A 16267-nucleotide genomic window follows, 5' to 3' on the forward strand; every position below is an offset into this window, starting at 1 on the left:
TAGGGCTACTGTTGTCCAGTAGTTAGAGCAATTCAGGAGACATGGGTTCTATCCCCAGCTCTGCTACTGTGTGATTTAGGGCAAGACTTTTTACATCTGTATTTCTCCTCCCATCCTTTGTCTCTAGCTAGCTTTCTGAGACAGCAACTGTCTCTTGCTAAGTGTTTGTACAGCACCTATCACAATGGGGGTCCTGATCTTGATTATGCCTTCTAGGCAGTATGGTAATACAAATAATTAATATTAATAACTATTAGAGTATGTTTATTTTCTAACCTTTTGCTCTAGCATTTGTTCCCAGTGTGTATAAGTGAAGCAACTCTTAATATTAACAGCTAGCTTCTCATCATAGAGTGTTTTCATTAGTAGATCTCAAGACATTTTCCATAGAAGGTCAGTATCATTATCCCCATTTTATGGATAGGAGAAACTGAAACATAGAGGGCTATGATTTACCCAATGTCTCTCAGCAGACCAGGAATAAAAAGCAGATCTCCTGAATCCCAGTCTAGGGTACTCTCCACTAGGCCATATAGCTGCTAGCTTTAGCCTTCATTTGGCACTTAGGGGAAATAGAGTATAAAGCAAGCAAATTGTTAAATCTTCAGTAAATTAAAGTGTTATTTTTCAGCATAATCATCAGGATCCTTTCTGAAACCTATGTAAGTAGACTTCTGACTGTCTGGAGGTGTTGCAAAGCCTGTGTGATTAAGTAGTGGTGCTTTAGATGTTGTTTTAAACATTATTTTTGGTTATGTCAGGCAGCAAAACGCTGTGGTAGGAAAGTGCTGTCTGAAAGAGAAGTGACTAATTTCAAGCAATTTTCTTGTGTGGGGCAGATTCTCCACATCTGCATTCACATCTCAGGAGTGGCTTTCCTACAAAGAAATAGAAACATTCCCTTCTACAGGTGACACTAGAGGGTGTTATAGAACTGTTTATGGGACATGTTTCACAGAGGAAAGTAGCTCTCCCCATAAGTGTGTTTGTCAAACTGTGATGATCCTGGATTTGCCTACAGAATAAACCCCTTTAAGGTTAGCACAATCACAAAACTCATTACCATTATATAGGTAGAGGCTGCAGTGTTTCTCCCTGTGAAGCAAACAGCAAAACTCCCATCCATTTTTGGAGTACACGTCAGTCTATTTTAATTACAGCAAATAGATTTTCAACAGTTATAACAGCTAGCACCATATTTTTTCCAAGCCATTACTGCAGGAGATGAGTTCAAATGTAACTAATGCTCACTGAAGCCAATTTATCTGAACTAGGGCCCCTTGGGAATGGGGGTGGGAGCAGTTTGCACAGGGCCCCATTTGAGAGGCCCTCCTAAACCAAGTGGCTTTGTGACCTTCTGCACAGGATGGCAATGCCTTTGCACCAGGTCACAACATCCAGAATGGGGAGCTAGCCATAGCCCAGCAGGACCGGAGCTGTGGCTGAGCAGCAGGGTGAGTGCAGGGCGAGTTTGCTCTTCAACCCCTCAACCTAGGGCCTCCCATCTGTATTTTTTTTTCTTCCTCCTTCCCTCTGTTTTTGCATCCTTGTGTGTGTTTTGTAAGGGTAGAGGGCCTCAGTTTCAGATTTCGCCCCTGGCCTTCAAAAACTTTTGTGTGGCCCTGCTGGGAGTCGCCATCCAGAGGAAAGAGAGTTCTTAACACACACAGTCTCCGTTACAACTGTAGCTAGTCCTTGGGAAATCTGTTGGGCAAGATTCTATACTTAGACCTCTGCAGAGAGTATCATATCAGTACTCATGACATACATTTAATTCCAATTTACATCATTACAGCCATTCCCAATGTCCAGTCTAAATTTTCTTCTATACTATTACTTTTATACTACACTACTTCTTTGTGTTCCTCTCTTTAACCGCCATGACCATTACCCCTATGATCTCAATGCTATCTATCTGTCCCATTTAAATTCTGACCTCCTAGAGTGACAATTCAGTCCCAGTAATTAGCTAGTGACAGACTCAGTAAGCAATGCTGAGTTAGAGTGTGGAAAGAATTAAATTTGCAATACTACACACCTCTGGGGACATTGTCACTATCCTCACTAGTCAGTGTATAGACTGTAGATACTTTATGATCCAAGTGCTTCTATTGCGGTTTTTTGTATGCAATTTTATCTGACATCTGTGAAGTACAGAAAAATCATAAGCTAGAGATTGCTGTTCTTATGGTGCATCATTTATAGGGCTCCATATTCTGAATTCTCTGTCCAAAGAAAGGAGGAGGTCTGACACATTTTCTATGTCTAAATTGCCATCTATCTCCACTCTGCAAGTTAACTGTTATATGAAGCCTTGCTGGTGTAATGACTCAGCAGTGAGAAATAGGATCCTTTGGAAGTCACAAGATAAACATTTTGTACTAATAAGAGGAACTTAAATTTCCCCTCCGTGATAAAGTACGTGGCAAGTGCTGTGTTAGATAAATACTACAGGAATAAAAATTAATATTCAAATGCAAATCACGCTCAGCATCTTTGTCTCTCTCTAATTTCATCACATAGTCTGTTGCATCTCATTAACCTGAAAGAATGATTGCTGCAGAATACTGCTGCATTTCTCCTGTAGGACAATGTACTTTTCCCATGGGGAGAAAGGTCTAGGAAGACTTCTTTCACTCTTAATTTTTTTGCTTATATTATTCCTTGCCCTTCTTCACTGCCACTCTTAGATCCCTGACAGTTGCCTGCAACAATAGATTGGGGATATCTCTTATGACACTGCCTTCTCATTAGCAAGGCAGGAAAGCCAACAGAATCTATTATTTATCTGGGGCTCAAAAGTTCACAAAGCACACAGTATAAAAGGAAGGCTACTACTTTAAGAAAGTGACTTCTCAGCCTTCCACATACCCAATCTCTCACTTCTGTTTACTAGTCGCTAATTATTAACCCTTCAATAACATCAACATTTCAATGACATTGTTTAACACAACTCAAGTTTAAGGGAATAATCATGAGGGACCTACAGCATTTAAGGTAAATTACTTTTAACTCTGTTTAATAGCATGTGTAGCTAGGAAGAGGTGGTGGTTAATTAATATTTATTTGCAGGATTTATTGACAAGGTTTACTTGATTTTACTTACTTTGATAGCAATGTGTGTTACTCCTTTTTTTGTACTGTGAACTTGAGTTCTTGTGAAGTATTGGATTTACAGTTCCTGGAAATGCTATCTTCCATACACAACACAGAAGCAGCAAAGGGAGCATAAATAAGGCTCAAATAAAATGGCAAGCTGCAATTTTGTGTTGGAAACTGCAACTTTCCACGCTCACTGCAACTTTTTTGCAATGCCACTTGCTCTAATTTGGCCCTGACACCCTCTGTCATGTGGAGGAGCATCTGAGCCAAATCTGAGTGAGCAGCATTGTGACCTGGCACTTGTAGTGGGAGTGGAGGCAGCCAAGTAGGATGGGGCCAAGGACTAGTGCAGGTTAGGGCCAGACTCCCTGAGGGGCTTGCCGTAGGCAGTGGGTAGCTAAGGTGAAAGGTGGCTCAGACTTGGCCCACCACTCACACCACAGTCCAGCTTGGCAGGCAAAGCCCCTCCCCTGGCTCAGTGCTGGGCCACCTGGCTACCCAGGAGCAGGATGAGCAGGGAGTGTCTCCAGAGCCCAGCAGCAACTGGGGAGAGGAGTCAGCGGGGCCCCAGCATGATGCTGTAGGCCACAGTCTGTTCCAAGCACAGCCAGCATCCAGCCCCAATCCTGGGGCAGCAGTGGTGAGTTTATCCTTCACAGGTGCTTTGGACCAGAGTTGGGGCATCTCCTGGAGAGGGGAAAGTAGCTTCAGAGGAGGTAGCCAGACGTTGAACTGGGGGGAGGGACGGGCAGGTAGTATCCAGCCCTGTAGGAGGGTGAAGGACCCTGCTGCCAACTGGACATCTAGTCAGTGACAAAACAAGAGTTTAGATCCCGTCTCCGCGCAGCTGCCCACACACACCTGCTCCCCCCATACCACCTTTTGTGGTACTTGAGCTGATCACCCCAAAACTGCAGCTTTAACAAACTGTGAAACTTTTGAACCAAAAAATCACAACTTTCTCACAGCTTTAGCACCCATCTCTTATACAGGTCTCTTATTCAGTAGATCTCAAAGCACTTTACAAAGGAGGTCTGTTGTATAGGAAGGCCATGCATCTGGTTTTAAACTAGACCTGGGGTGCCCCACAACCTACAGCCCCATGGACCGTACAGGGCCCACCAGAGCATTTCATAAGGCCCACAGCCTACTTCAACACAATATACTAATGGCCCAGCCGATTCATTAGTTTTTTGTCATCATGTTTACATTTTAGTTTACAGAAGTGTGTAAATAAGTTGTTTCTATGTACAGTATTATCTATCTAAATACATACAAACGAAGCTGAACTTAAAATATGAATCAATACAAGTGACTTTAAATCCTATTTAAAATATGTAGAATCTGTTTGGACCACGTAAGGTTGTGCTTAGGTTTATGTGACCCTCTTGTGTAATAAGGCTGAGCACCACTGAACTAGACAGTCCTGCTTTTTAAGGTTTATCCTGTCTGGTACTGGGACATAATTGGATGTGGTTTTCTCTGGTATGAGAAGGGGGATGCTGCCATTTTGAAGAGAGTGTCATTCCATTGGCATGACCTTGCACATGTGTGCAAGATCACCTCCATATGGGTGGAGCAGCACCTTCTTCAAAAGTGCATCTCCCATGTGGTGTGACATCACATCCACCATGCAGGCAAGGAAGGTCACGCCAGCGAGGGTGAGCCCATGCCATTCCCAGCAATACCAGAATATCCAGTATTCCGGGAATGCACAAGTGGCCACTCTACGTCTGTATCATTCTCCCCACTTCACAGGTCAGAAAACTGAGGCTGAGAGGTCAAGTGACTTGTTCAAAATCACCCAGCAGGCCAGTGGCCTAGCCAGTAATAGAACCCACATCTCCTGAATGCCAGTCAAGTGCTCTAGCCCAGTGGTTCTCAATTTTTTCCAGACCAGGGTACCCCTTTCTGGAGTCTGATTTGTCTTGAGTACCCCAAGTTTCACCTCACTTAAAATCTTCTTGCTTACAAAATCAGACATAAAATACAAAAAAGTGTCAGCACACATCTGACGAAGTGGGTTGCAGCCCACGAAAGCTTATGCCCACAGAAATGTGTTAGTCTTTAATGTGCTACAGGACTCCTGTTGTTTTTGCTGTATACAGACTAATATGGCTACTCCTCTGGAACTTGTCAGCACTCAATTACTTAAAAATGGCTTACTTTCTCATTTTTACCATAAAATTATAAAATAAACCAATTGGAATATAAATATTGTACTTAAATTTCAGTGTATAGTATATAAAGCAGTATAAACAAGTCATTGTCTGTATGAAACTTTAGTTTGTAGTGACTTCACTGGTGCCCTTTACATAGCCTGTTGTAAAACTAGGCAAATATCTAGATGAGTTGATGTACCCCTCAGAAGACCTTTGCGTACCCTCAGGGGTACGCACACCCCTGGTTGAGAACCACTGCTCTAGCCATTAGGCAACACTGCTATGCTGCTCTGTATACTGCTTCACCTATATAAGCTAAATTCCTCATGACTCTGAGAGCTGAGCTGGGGAGAAATGAGGACAGTCTCATCAGGCTGATCACCCAAATGGAAACGCTTGTTGAAACATTTTGGTTGGTTCTTCCCGGTTCCAGCTGAATGCTACTTTTTGAAATGCTGAGTAGCCAGATCAATCCACGTGAAAATTTTGAACTCTGGTGATCAGCCCTCTAAGGTTATCTCTGCATCTGCACTATCGTTTTGCAGGAAAATCTCTCACTATTTACAATTCTGCTTTTTTTCCACTGGAGCACTATCTGCCCCAGTGCTCCCACCATCAATACCAGCAGGGGAGCTCAGGTGCACAGCAGGCAGCCATGCAGTGTTGGGAGATGTCCCAAGAATCCCAGTGCACAGTGGCCACAACTCTTGCAGCATAAAGCCCCATCTTCTGGAGTCTCATGATTACACGAGAGTCCCATCTGTCCTGCTTTATGCATGCACTCATGTAAAGCAAGTTTCTAGCCTCAGCCTGGCAGAGGAACGCTGGGAAACCCTGAAGACTCACAGCCCAGCGAACAAGCACCCCAACTTTATTCGGGTTTCCCACTCGCATGAGTCGGAGGCAACCTGACAGGCTGAGGGGGGCTGATGGTGGCTCCCCCCTACAGCCCCGGGGGCCTATTACTGGCACGCCGCAGCGGGCTAGCAGCAGGCGGCCAAACGCCGGGGTGACGGACATTGCGATCCAAGCTCCTAGGGCGGGAGCCATGGGGTGAAAAGGGCGATGGAAGCTCCACGACAGTTCGCGTATGCGGGATGGAAACATTCGCCGCCCCCACGGGACACGTGATCTTTCGCGCCACCACCGGGGGGACGGGGAGGGGGGGGGACACAATTCCCGCGAGACTTAAGGAGAACTCGGTTGCTGAGGCAACAGGGCGGCCGCTCATGGTTGGGTTTTCCGCCCCTTTGGGCTCCGCGCCTGGGCCCGGGGCGGGGCGCGCCCGGAGAGGGCGGGCCAGAGGGCGGGGCTCTGGTAGGGTATTATGCAGGGTTAGGGCGGGGCTGTATTAGCATAGCGGGGGGGGAGTCAGTGTGAGTGGGTAGGTGGGGGGTCAGTGGGGAGGGAGGAATGTGGGTTTGGGTGAGTGTGAACAGGAGATGGTGTAGCGGGGGGAGGAGCCGAAGGGGTTTGTTCAGGAGAAAGGCACACAGCCCTGAGGGAGGGCCAGACATCTCACATGGAGAAAGCCTGTGCCAGGGCATCTGTGTTGGATAAAAAGACTCAGAGGCACGAATTAAGCCTGCTTCCTCTCCATAAACCTCCTCCCCCCTGTTAACCTGCCCAGTTGTGCAGAGATCAGCTGATAATCACACTTGCCTAGATGCCCCTGGTGATCACTGGGACCTAAGCTATTAATTTGTGCAGAATTTTTTTTTTTTTTTTTTTTTTTTTACTTTCCATAGTTGACGCTTCTAGCAACAATTTAAAAAAAATGTAAACCCTGAATCATCTTGAACTCAGCAGACGGACTGCTCCGGGGCTTCACTTCTGCTGGTAACTTTGCCAAAAAGCAACCAAGTAAATAAAGAAAATTGTTCTGTTTCATACTGCAATTCAAAAGCTTGTGGGCAACAGTGAAACTAACAAAAATTATGCCAGTTTAAATCTACTGATGCTTTCCAAAATCTGAATTTTTTTCACAGGGAAAGAGAATCAAATAAACAGAGGCCTTGATTCAGAGCAGCAGCTAAGCTGAGTTCTGTATCATGTGGAGGCAAAGATGGCTGTGCATCACATTTACAGTTTGCTCCACTTTCTGGAAGCACTCAGGCACTGTTTGAGCCCCACAGCAGCCCAGGTCTGCTTTTCTGCAGTGACCTTCTTTGGGCCACCAGAATAGATATGTCAGAGCATATTGTGCTATCTCCCTTCTACAACCACATCTCTTCTGCTTATCAAGAGGTCTTTGAGGAAGGTGCCATAGAGAGATTCCTGGCATGAAAATCTGTTGATACCTACATTCCATTTCCACCCTCTAGCTCTACCTCCATTGCTATCATAGCTGGAGTTGTGTTGGTATTAGCAACATTGGGAAATTTTTAGAGAAAAGGTGACTGTAAACACCATAGTATACAGTAGTATAATCCATTCTGTTTTCCAAAGGATTTCCTTTTATAGCTCCCTTTAGTGTTTGTTTTAATCTGTCCTTAAATGCAGCTAGTGATAGCAAATTGACTACATTCCAGTGGCATAATGCCTAATTGCTTGTCAATGAAAAGGAATATTTTCCTAGAAAGCAAAGATTTCAGGAAGAATCCCACCCTTGCTGCCCTTTTATTTATAGAGAAATCAGTTGTAGAAAGAGAAGTGTAAAAACAGTCATTTTGAAATTGTAATTTATTCCACAGTCTGCAGAACAATTTTGTGTTCACATTTCTGAAGATTATGTCAGAAGACTCAGACAAGGATAAGCAGCTGATAAGTCACATAATAAGTGATGAATACAATTCGGTATGTCTCCCTTTGGCCTTCATCAATTTGTATGTATCTATTTATTTATTTATAATGTATCCATCAATATAATAGCATGATTTGCTTTCTATGGAAACTCCGACATCTGATTCCAGCTCACCACTTTAAAGAGGCACTGTGATCTTGAAATGTAGCCACTTTAAAAAAAAAAAAAAAAAAAAAAAAAAAAAAAAGTTAAAAGTAATTTCAGGTACTACACCTGTCCCTGAATTTCCCTGTCAGTTTGGTGGGTTTATGACCACATTTTCCTATTTTTAAAATATTTTTCTCTCCACTTTCCTGTTTAAATAGGGAAAACTTACCAGTGAAACTAAGTATACACAAGTGCTAACAAATGCACTAAGTAAAAATATAGTCCCCAATTCTACAACAAATTTTATGCGTAGATTGAGGTCTGCAGAGGGGTGTGATTGGTTTCTCAACTCTTTTCCAATACAACATTCCTAGTATTATTTCCATACTGCAAAAATGTAATGAAATGATTTCATGGCATATGAGTAATATCGAGAGATGTATGTGATGATGCTGATGGTAATTGCTTCCTTTTCTCTTCATCTCTCAGGGAGCCCAGAGGTTTGCCTTTTCCCTCACGCCTTGTATTTTTCCATGCTTTAAATATTTTATGATTATTCTAGCACAAGGGTTTTCAAACTTTTTCATAGAATGGCCTGCATCTTTGAGACATTGTCTCATGCATTACTCCCATTACTGTATAGAACACCTCCCCTCACATTTGTAATTAACATCCCTGGGGCAACTACGTCAGTTGTTTTCATGGAAAAAGTAAGTTTAAAAATACATCAGTATTTTCATATTATTTTTAAATGGTTTAGCAGCCAAAAACAAAAGGAAAGACATCCCCATGTAACTAGCCAGCTCTTCACAGCTACCAGTAAGTGCTTTGTGGACCGCTGTTGATCCGTAGACCCCCGATTTGGAACTACTCATTAAGCAAAGGACTCTAGATGGAAACCCCTTTAGAGCTCACCATTGATATTGTTCTACTGTTTAGAACGGTATGGTTTTACATTGTTAAGTAATGTAAAACCCTTCCTTCTACCCTGCTGTCCCTGGAGGTGGGCGTGGGAAGTGAATGCACTTCTCCACAGTATTTCTAGCCCTGCTGTCTGGGGAAGTGTGACAGGAAATCAAACCAAGAACTCCCACATGCGAGTACAGAGAACTAACACTGCTAGGTTGCTGTTGAGTTAATCCAGGGGTTCTCAAACTGGGGGTTGTGACCTCTCAGGGGGCTCATGAGCTGTCAACCCCCATGCATGCCAGTAAGGGAGGTATGGCATGGAGGAGGTTATCACCTTTGGGGGGGGGTCATCAAAACCTGAAATATTTGCAAATGGGGTTCCAGCAAAAAAAGTTTGAGAACCCCTGAGTTAACCCAATAGTAATGCTTTGGGACCACAATGTTAAAGTGACTACTGATTTTGTGTGTCTCAATTTTCGGGTGCCCAGCTTGAGGCACAGTAAAGGAGCCTGATTTTTGAAAAGCACTGAGCACCAATAATCTGAAAAACAAGCGCTATAAGGTGTTTCCAGATGGCCACCCAAAAATTGAAACACACAAAATCATTTAGTCACTTCTGAAAATCTTGTCATTATATTCTTCTGTTCTAGGTAAATTTTCAGAAACCATGTATTATATTATTACTTTTTCACCTAAGCAGCTAGTCAGAGTTCCCTTGTAGGTTGTTCCAGCTGGGAGTACAAATTGATGATAGTCTTGTATTTTCTTTGATGAAGTCTTGTTTATTTACAAGGAATGTACGAAGTCCTTCTACAAGGGCAGGAGGAATCATAAACAAAAGGAGTAGTTTCTGAGCTTCCAGGCCCAAGCTTCTCAGCCAGCACCCCCAACCCAAAATCTTTTCCTAGCCTTCTGTCAGGTCCCCAGGCTAATGTTTGGCTTTCTTGCTTTTCCTCTGAGTCTTTCTCAGTTTCTTGTCTGCACTCCAGCTTGTCTTTTTCACCACACACACGCAATAGCCTGTGGAATCTTCTGCCCGCATGGTGCTAGTTTCTCCCCAGACTCAATTATGCCTGGTTCTGGATGTGGCCCCTTATCTGTCCCTTATAGATATCTTAGATGAAGAGTATGTCCATACTTATTAGTTTCAATGAGGTTTTAACTCAGCCTGTAGCAGGGTGTAACTCAGGTCAAAACAATATTTAAAATACTAATGTAAATAGTGTCCGCAAATAAATCAGAATTTCCTACTGCAGTTGTGAAACAGTTTTGGAGTTAGAAAAGTTCCATGGTATTTCAGGAAGAAGGTGAGTTTTTTTTTTCTTTGCATGAATGTGATATTAATGCCATTCTGACAGTCCTAGAAACTAAGTTCTGTATTAACTGAAAATGTACAGGACCGGCAGCAGCAGCAGCTCCTTCATGTTGCCTTTCCAGTGTGTTTCAACCTTAACCTGGCAAAACCATTGTTAGGGTCGAGACAGTAGTTTGCTCTCCATGGCTCTTTTAAACATTAGCCTCTCTACTGAGACTGGAAACAAAAGTGCCAAGTGAGGGATTGGGCATTTTTGTGATATAGACATGTGTCAAACTCATTTTTACTTCTGCTGTATATTCAGATTGGCCAGCAAAAAGATAATACTAAATATCTCTTTACCAATCCTCTGAACCTTCTAGTCCCCCATAGTTTATTTGACAGGTTGACAGAGTTGTCATCTGCTCTGCTCAGATCTCCCAAAAAATATTTCAAGCATGCTCATTTGTCAAGGTAATTGGTCAAATGGGAGCTAATCAGTTATGCAGAGAATGGTCAGTTCCTCATGTTTGCAAAGTTGTTGAAACTCATTCCCTTAGTCGCATGTCATCCTCTTCCCCACCCCTGAAATTTTTACATTATGATATATCATGGGGTCTTCATAATAATAATAAACAAATGAATAATCTCACTGTTGAAAATCACTTATCCTTACTAGAACATGTGCCAGGACAGATGCTGTTGCTGCTTCTTTTTGGTTAAATAGAAATAAGAGGAGACTATCCTATTGTCTTATTTTTAGGATGAAGATCCCTTTAACCCATTTGTGGCAGAAGATCTTGAGCAGTGTGCATTTTTCACAGGTTAGAACCCTTCCATTTCTGTACACTTTCATTGCAGGGCCATAAGGGAGGATGAGAAGGGATATTAATGATCATGCAAGTGACAAGAGCCATGTGTAGTATGAACACAAGCTTTGTATGCTTTCTCATGCAGTTCAGCTAATGCACCAAAGTCCTAACTTGCTGTGTTCCTTGGATCAGAAACTATTGAGCTTGCCAAATTAGGTAGTGGTTTCAAAGAGCGAACATTTATCCACTAGGAATGAAAAAGAGTCAGCTAAACTAATTTCTTTTCCACATGCTCTAGACATAATTTAGATTTGAATCCAGGTCCCCAGAGATGGAAAGCTAAGGCATTACTCCAGTCTCTGTTTGTTGTGCTGAGACAAATGCTGAGACAAATGCACAGATGCTACTACAAATACCTGTGAATGTCCTTGCCAAGTTGCCATTTCTCCTTCCAGAGTGATCTCAGAAGTGGAAGAGATGGAGGAGGCATCATGAGGCAGTGGTTCTGAATCGGGCATACCAGAGTTGCTGCCACCTCTGCTCTGGCCAGTTGCTAACAGCTTCGTTCACTGCTTCTTCCCTATCTCCAAGGCTGGACCCAAGTGAGAGAGACCGGCCCCTTCCACCTGAGAGACACACCCACTCTCAGCTCCCCACTTCCTAGAATCCTGGACTGACATCGCCTCATGCTACCTCCTCCACATCTTCCAGGCCCTCTCCAGAAGGAGAGATGGCAACTTGGCCAAGACACATATGTGACATGTGGCAATGTGAAGGTGAGGAAACCTGTCCACATATGTGCGCCTTTCAGAATATGACCTCTGTTGCTTGGCAGGTAACCTGGGCCCCCTTCTTAGGAAAATTCTGGTTGTGCCCCTGTTCCCCTCTCATTCAGCACTCCTAACAATAATTGCTAATGAAATAAATCCTTTCTAATTCTGTTAAAAACTCCTAATACGTATCTACAAAAACTTGAAATATTTATCCTACTTACTACTTATAGCAGAGTGCTTGATGTGTTTTGTGATAGAAAAATTCATTGTCCACTTCACTTTCCTTTTTAAATTCAGGGTGATTTGCATGCAGCATTGATCTTGTGTTTCAGTGGGATGACAGTAATTTCATTAAACCATTCTGGGGTACTGGATTATCCGTTAGTTTCAGACTAATTGTCTTTGAATGCTGTCACTTGAAGGACAGAAGAAACTAGTGTATTTTTTCATTTTCCATTAGATTCCATTTGTGATCAGCTTTTCCCACGGACAAAACAGATGGTCTTGGCATATAACTCTGGAAGATGGGTACCCCGGCTTTGTGAGCCTCGCAATCTTTATGGCATATCTCCTGCAGGTCACCTGTGTTTAATACGTTGGCCACACCAATGTGAGGTCATCAGGGACAGAATTGAGCATATTGGTAAGTCCTAAATCAGGGGTTCTCAAACTGGGGGTCGTAAGGTTATTATGGGGGGGAAGGGTCGCAAGATATCAGCCCCCATGCATGCCGGTAATGATGACCTGGTGTGGGGGGGAATCATCACTTTTGTGGGGGGGTCATCACAGCCTGAAGTACTTTCAAAGGGGGTCCCAGTAAAAAAAAGTTTGAGAACCCCTGTCCTAAATATTGGTCATTAATAATACTAATACCTAACTCTTATATAACCCGTTTTTCGTACTTTTTACAAAGGAATCTTTGTCAAAGCTATTGGGGTACGATTAAGAACTCTCCTTGCCAGTCCTTGTGCTTTACTGATAAAATTCATTGTGGTTTTGGAGCAATCAGTGGAGATCAGGTGCTTTTCTGAGGTGAGACTGAACTGTTGATGGTCCTGATTCTGTTCCCTTTAAAGTCAGTGATCAACTTCCCGCTGACTTGAGTAGTGTAGGATTGGGTTGCCACCACCCACTTGGTAGGGACGCACTTGTCAAAATTGAGAATTGAGAATATAAATAAAATTATATTTCGGGAAACAGTTACACAGAGTCTAGTGTTATTGTAGCTGTGTTCATCCCAGGATATTAGAGTGGCAAGGTAGGTGAGGTAATATCTTTTATTGGACCAACATCTGTTGGTGAGAGAGAAGCTTTTGAACTTACACAGAGCTGAAGAAGAGCACTCTGTAAGCTCAAAAGTTTTCCTCTCTTACCAACAGAAGTTGGTCCAATAAAAGATATTACCTCTCATCCTCAAGGTTTCTCTAGTGCAGAGAGTATGTCATTTCACATGTACGAACAACTGTGTTATAGAAATGTAATATCAAATTGCTGTTCGTGTCGATTTTAATATAATCAGCATCTGTCTCAACACCTAAGAGGTAGCCTTCAGTAAGTCTATTCAGGGGGAACTAAAAGCAAAGCAGAAAATGAAATGAGTGGGGTGCCACTGGGGATGTCAAGAGAATGGAGCCTTCTCTTTGTACAGCAGGTTTGCAAGAGAACATGTGGTATAATATCTAGAACAAAGAAAAGAGTCTGAATTTTGTTCTTGCCCTTAGAAGTGGTTCTTCAGGTCAGAGTTAAAGGAGATCTACAAAAGGTATTTTAAAAATTAGACTTGTGCCCCATTTTACTTCTTTATGATAAATAAAGAAATTATAGAAGTTTGTATGTGTGTAAGAAAAATCAAGTCTGGTCCTCTCTAGGTTAACTAAAGATTCTCTTGGGGATCCCATGATTGTATATTTTGAGTCTTTACAATTTAATTGAAGGGATGAGGATGTTCACTCTTTAACAAAAGCTACATTTTTTCCCTAGTGCTCATTAGAAATTAGAGAGAAATCGGTGTCAAAACCAAACAAAAATTAATACGTTTTAAACAAAGTTATTAAAAATCTCTTTCCAGGTTTCATTCTCTTGTCTCTATTGATGTTATAACTTCACTAGTTTTTCAGTCATAACCAGGGCTTGGATTCAACTGGTAAATAATGGTACAGTGTGTTACAGCACCTTTTTCATGCTGCTTGCTTGTTCTCCAGAATCATAAACTTTAATTTAAAAAGCAGAAGTAAGTATCTAGCTGGTTTGTTTGTGGAGGTACACTTGGGTCATAATTTTGAGGCTAACTCATTCAATGAAATCGGCCTGCCTTTGCAGAACCCAAAACAATAATTCTGAGAGGCATGACCTTCCCCATTTGTCTCAATGGGTGCTAACTCAGATGCCCAAAGATAATACTTTAAACACCAACATTGTTAACTCACTGCTCATCAAAGTATGTATAAAAGGAGAGGGAAGATCATATTATGAGATGCTGCAACAATACTGTGAATAACAGTTTATTTTGGCACTGATAGCGAGTGGCTTCAGAAAAGTATTGCCATTCTTTTCCATCCTTCATCAAAAAGAAGCTAACCCCAAAGAGCCTTTCAGATACCCCAGCAAGGTATCTGAGCCCCCATCAGGGGGAATCAAGCTCAAAAAGATCAGCAGGGTATCACCCAAGGGAAATCAAGCAGAACCATGGTTGTATTTGGACCTCATCAAGAGGGAGCTGAAACAAGGAGCTGAGAGAGCATTTGTGATCATATTTTGAACATCTGCACAATGTAATGTGAGTGATATCTCAGGTGGGTTGGGCTTATTTTGTGGTCAGAGCTTGGAAAAATACCACTATTTTTCCTCTTCCCCCATCTCCCTCCCATCTGACCCCTGGTCACAACAGCATCTTCCAGTGGGTATATATTTCTAATGTAAAAAACAAGCAGAAAGAAAACTTATTTATTAATTTTTATTTAAAAAATCTTCCAGGTTATAAGAACATAAGAATGGCCATACTGGGTCACACGAATAGTTTATCTACCCTAGTATCCTGTCTTCCCACAGTGACCGGTGCCAGACGTTTCAGAGGGAATGAATAGAACAGGGCAATTATAGAATGATCCATCTCCTACCATCCAGTCACAGCTTCTGGCAGTCAGAGGTTTAAGGATACCCAGAGTGTGGGGTTGTGTCCCTGACCATCTTGGCTAATAGCTATCGATGGACCTATCCTCTATGAACTTATCTAATTCTTTCTTGAACCCAGTTATACTTTTGGCCTCACAACTTCCCCTGGTAATGAATTCCACAGGCTGATCGTGCACTGTGTGAAGTTCTTTCTTATGTTAGTTTTAAATCTTCTGCCTATTAGTTTCATTGGGTGACACCTGATTCTTGTGTTGTATGAAGGGGTAAATAACACTTCCATAGTCATTTCTCCACACCATTCATGACTATAGACCTCTATCATATGCCACCTCACCGCAGTCATCTCTTTTCTAAGCTGAACAGCCCTAGTCTTTTAATTTCTCCTCATACGGAAGCTGTTCCATACTCATAATCATTTTTGTTGCCCTTCTCTACACTTTTTCCAATTCTGATACGTCTTTTTGAGATGGGGTGACCAGAACTGCACTCTGTATTCAACATGTGGGCATACCAGAGATTAATATAGTGGCATTATGATATTTTCTATCTCTTTCCTAATGGTTCCGAACATTCTGTTAGCTTTTTTGACTGATGCTGTACATTGAGCAGATGTTTTCACAGACCTATCCGCAATGACTCCAATGTCTCTTTCTTGAATGGTAATAGCTAATTTAGACCCCATCATTTTGTATATATAATTGGGATCATGTTTTCCAATGTGCATTACATTGCATTTATCAACACTGAATTTCATCTGCCATTTTGTTGCCCAGTCACCCAGTTTTGTGAGATCCATTTGTAACTCTTTGCAGTCAGCTTTGGACTTAACTATGTTGTGTAATTTTGTGTCATCTGCAAACTTTGCCATCTCACTGTTTACCCCATTTCAAAATTTTCTGAATATGTTGAACTGTACTGGTCCCAATACAGACCTTTGGGAGAGCCCACTAGTTACCACTTTACATTATGAAAACTTACCATTTATTCCTACACTTTGTTTCCTATCTTTTAACCAATTATGATCCATGAGAGGACCTTCCCTCGTATCCTATGACTGCTTACTTTGCTTAGGAGCCTTTGCTGTGGGACTTTGTCAGAGGCTTTCTGAAAGTCCAAGTACACTTTATCAGCTAGATCACGCTTGTCCCCATGCTTGCTGACACCCTCAAAGAATTCTAATAGATTGGTGAGGC

General features: G+C 42.3%; 1 protein-coding gene across 1 annotated transcript in view; it reads left to right on the top strand.

Moving 5' to 3' along the window:
• Nucleotides 1–16267, top strand: part of AGBL3 (AGBL carboxypeptidase 3) — a 55260-nt gene that overhangs the window by 1404 nt on the left and 37589 nt on the right. Inside the window, exons 3-5 of the mRNA XM_067558960.1 lie at nt 7958–8060; nt 11121–11181; nt 12403–12585. Coding sequence (XP_067415061.1) covers nt 7958–8060; nt 11121–11181; nt 12403–12585 — 347 coding nt within the window. The remainder of the gene's footprint in view (nt 1–7957; nt 8061–11120; nt 11182–12402; nt 12586–16267) is intronic.

Source organism: Emydura macquarii, unplaced genomic scaffold (assembly GCF_026122565.2).
Source record: "Emydura macquarii macquarii isolate MOO-44397 ecotype Brisbane River unplaced genomic scaffold, CSIRO-AGI_Emac_v2 contig_2205, whole genome shotgun sequence".
Taxonomy (NCBI): domain Eukaryota; kingdom Metazoa; phylum Chordata; order Testudines; family Chelidae; genus Emydura; species Emydura macquarii.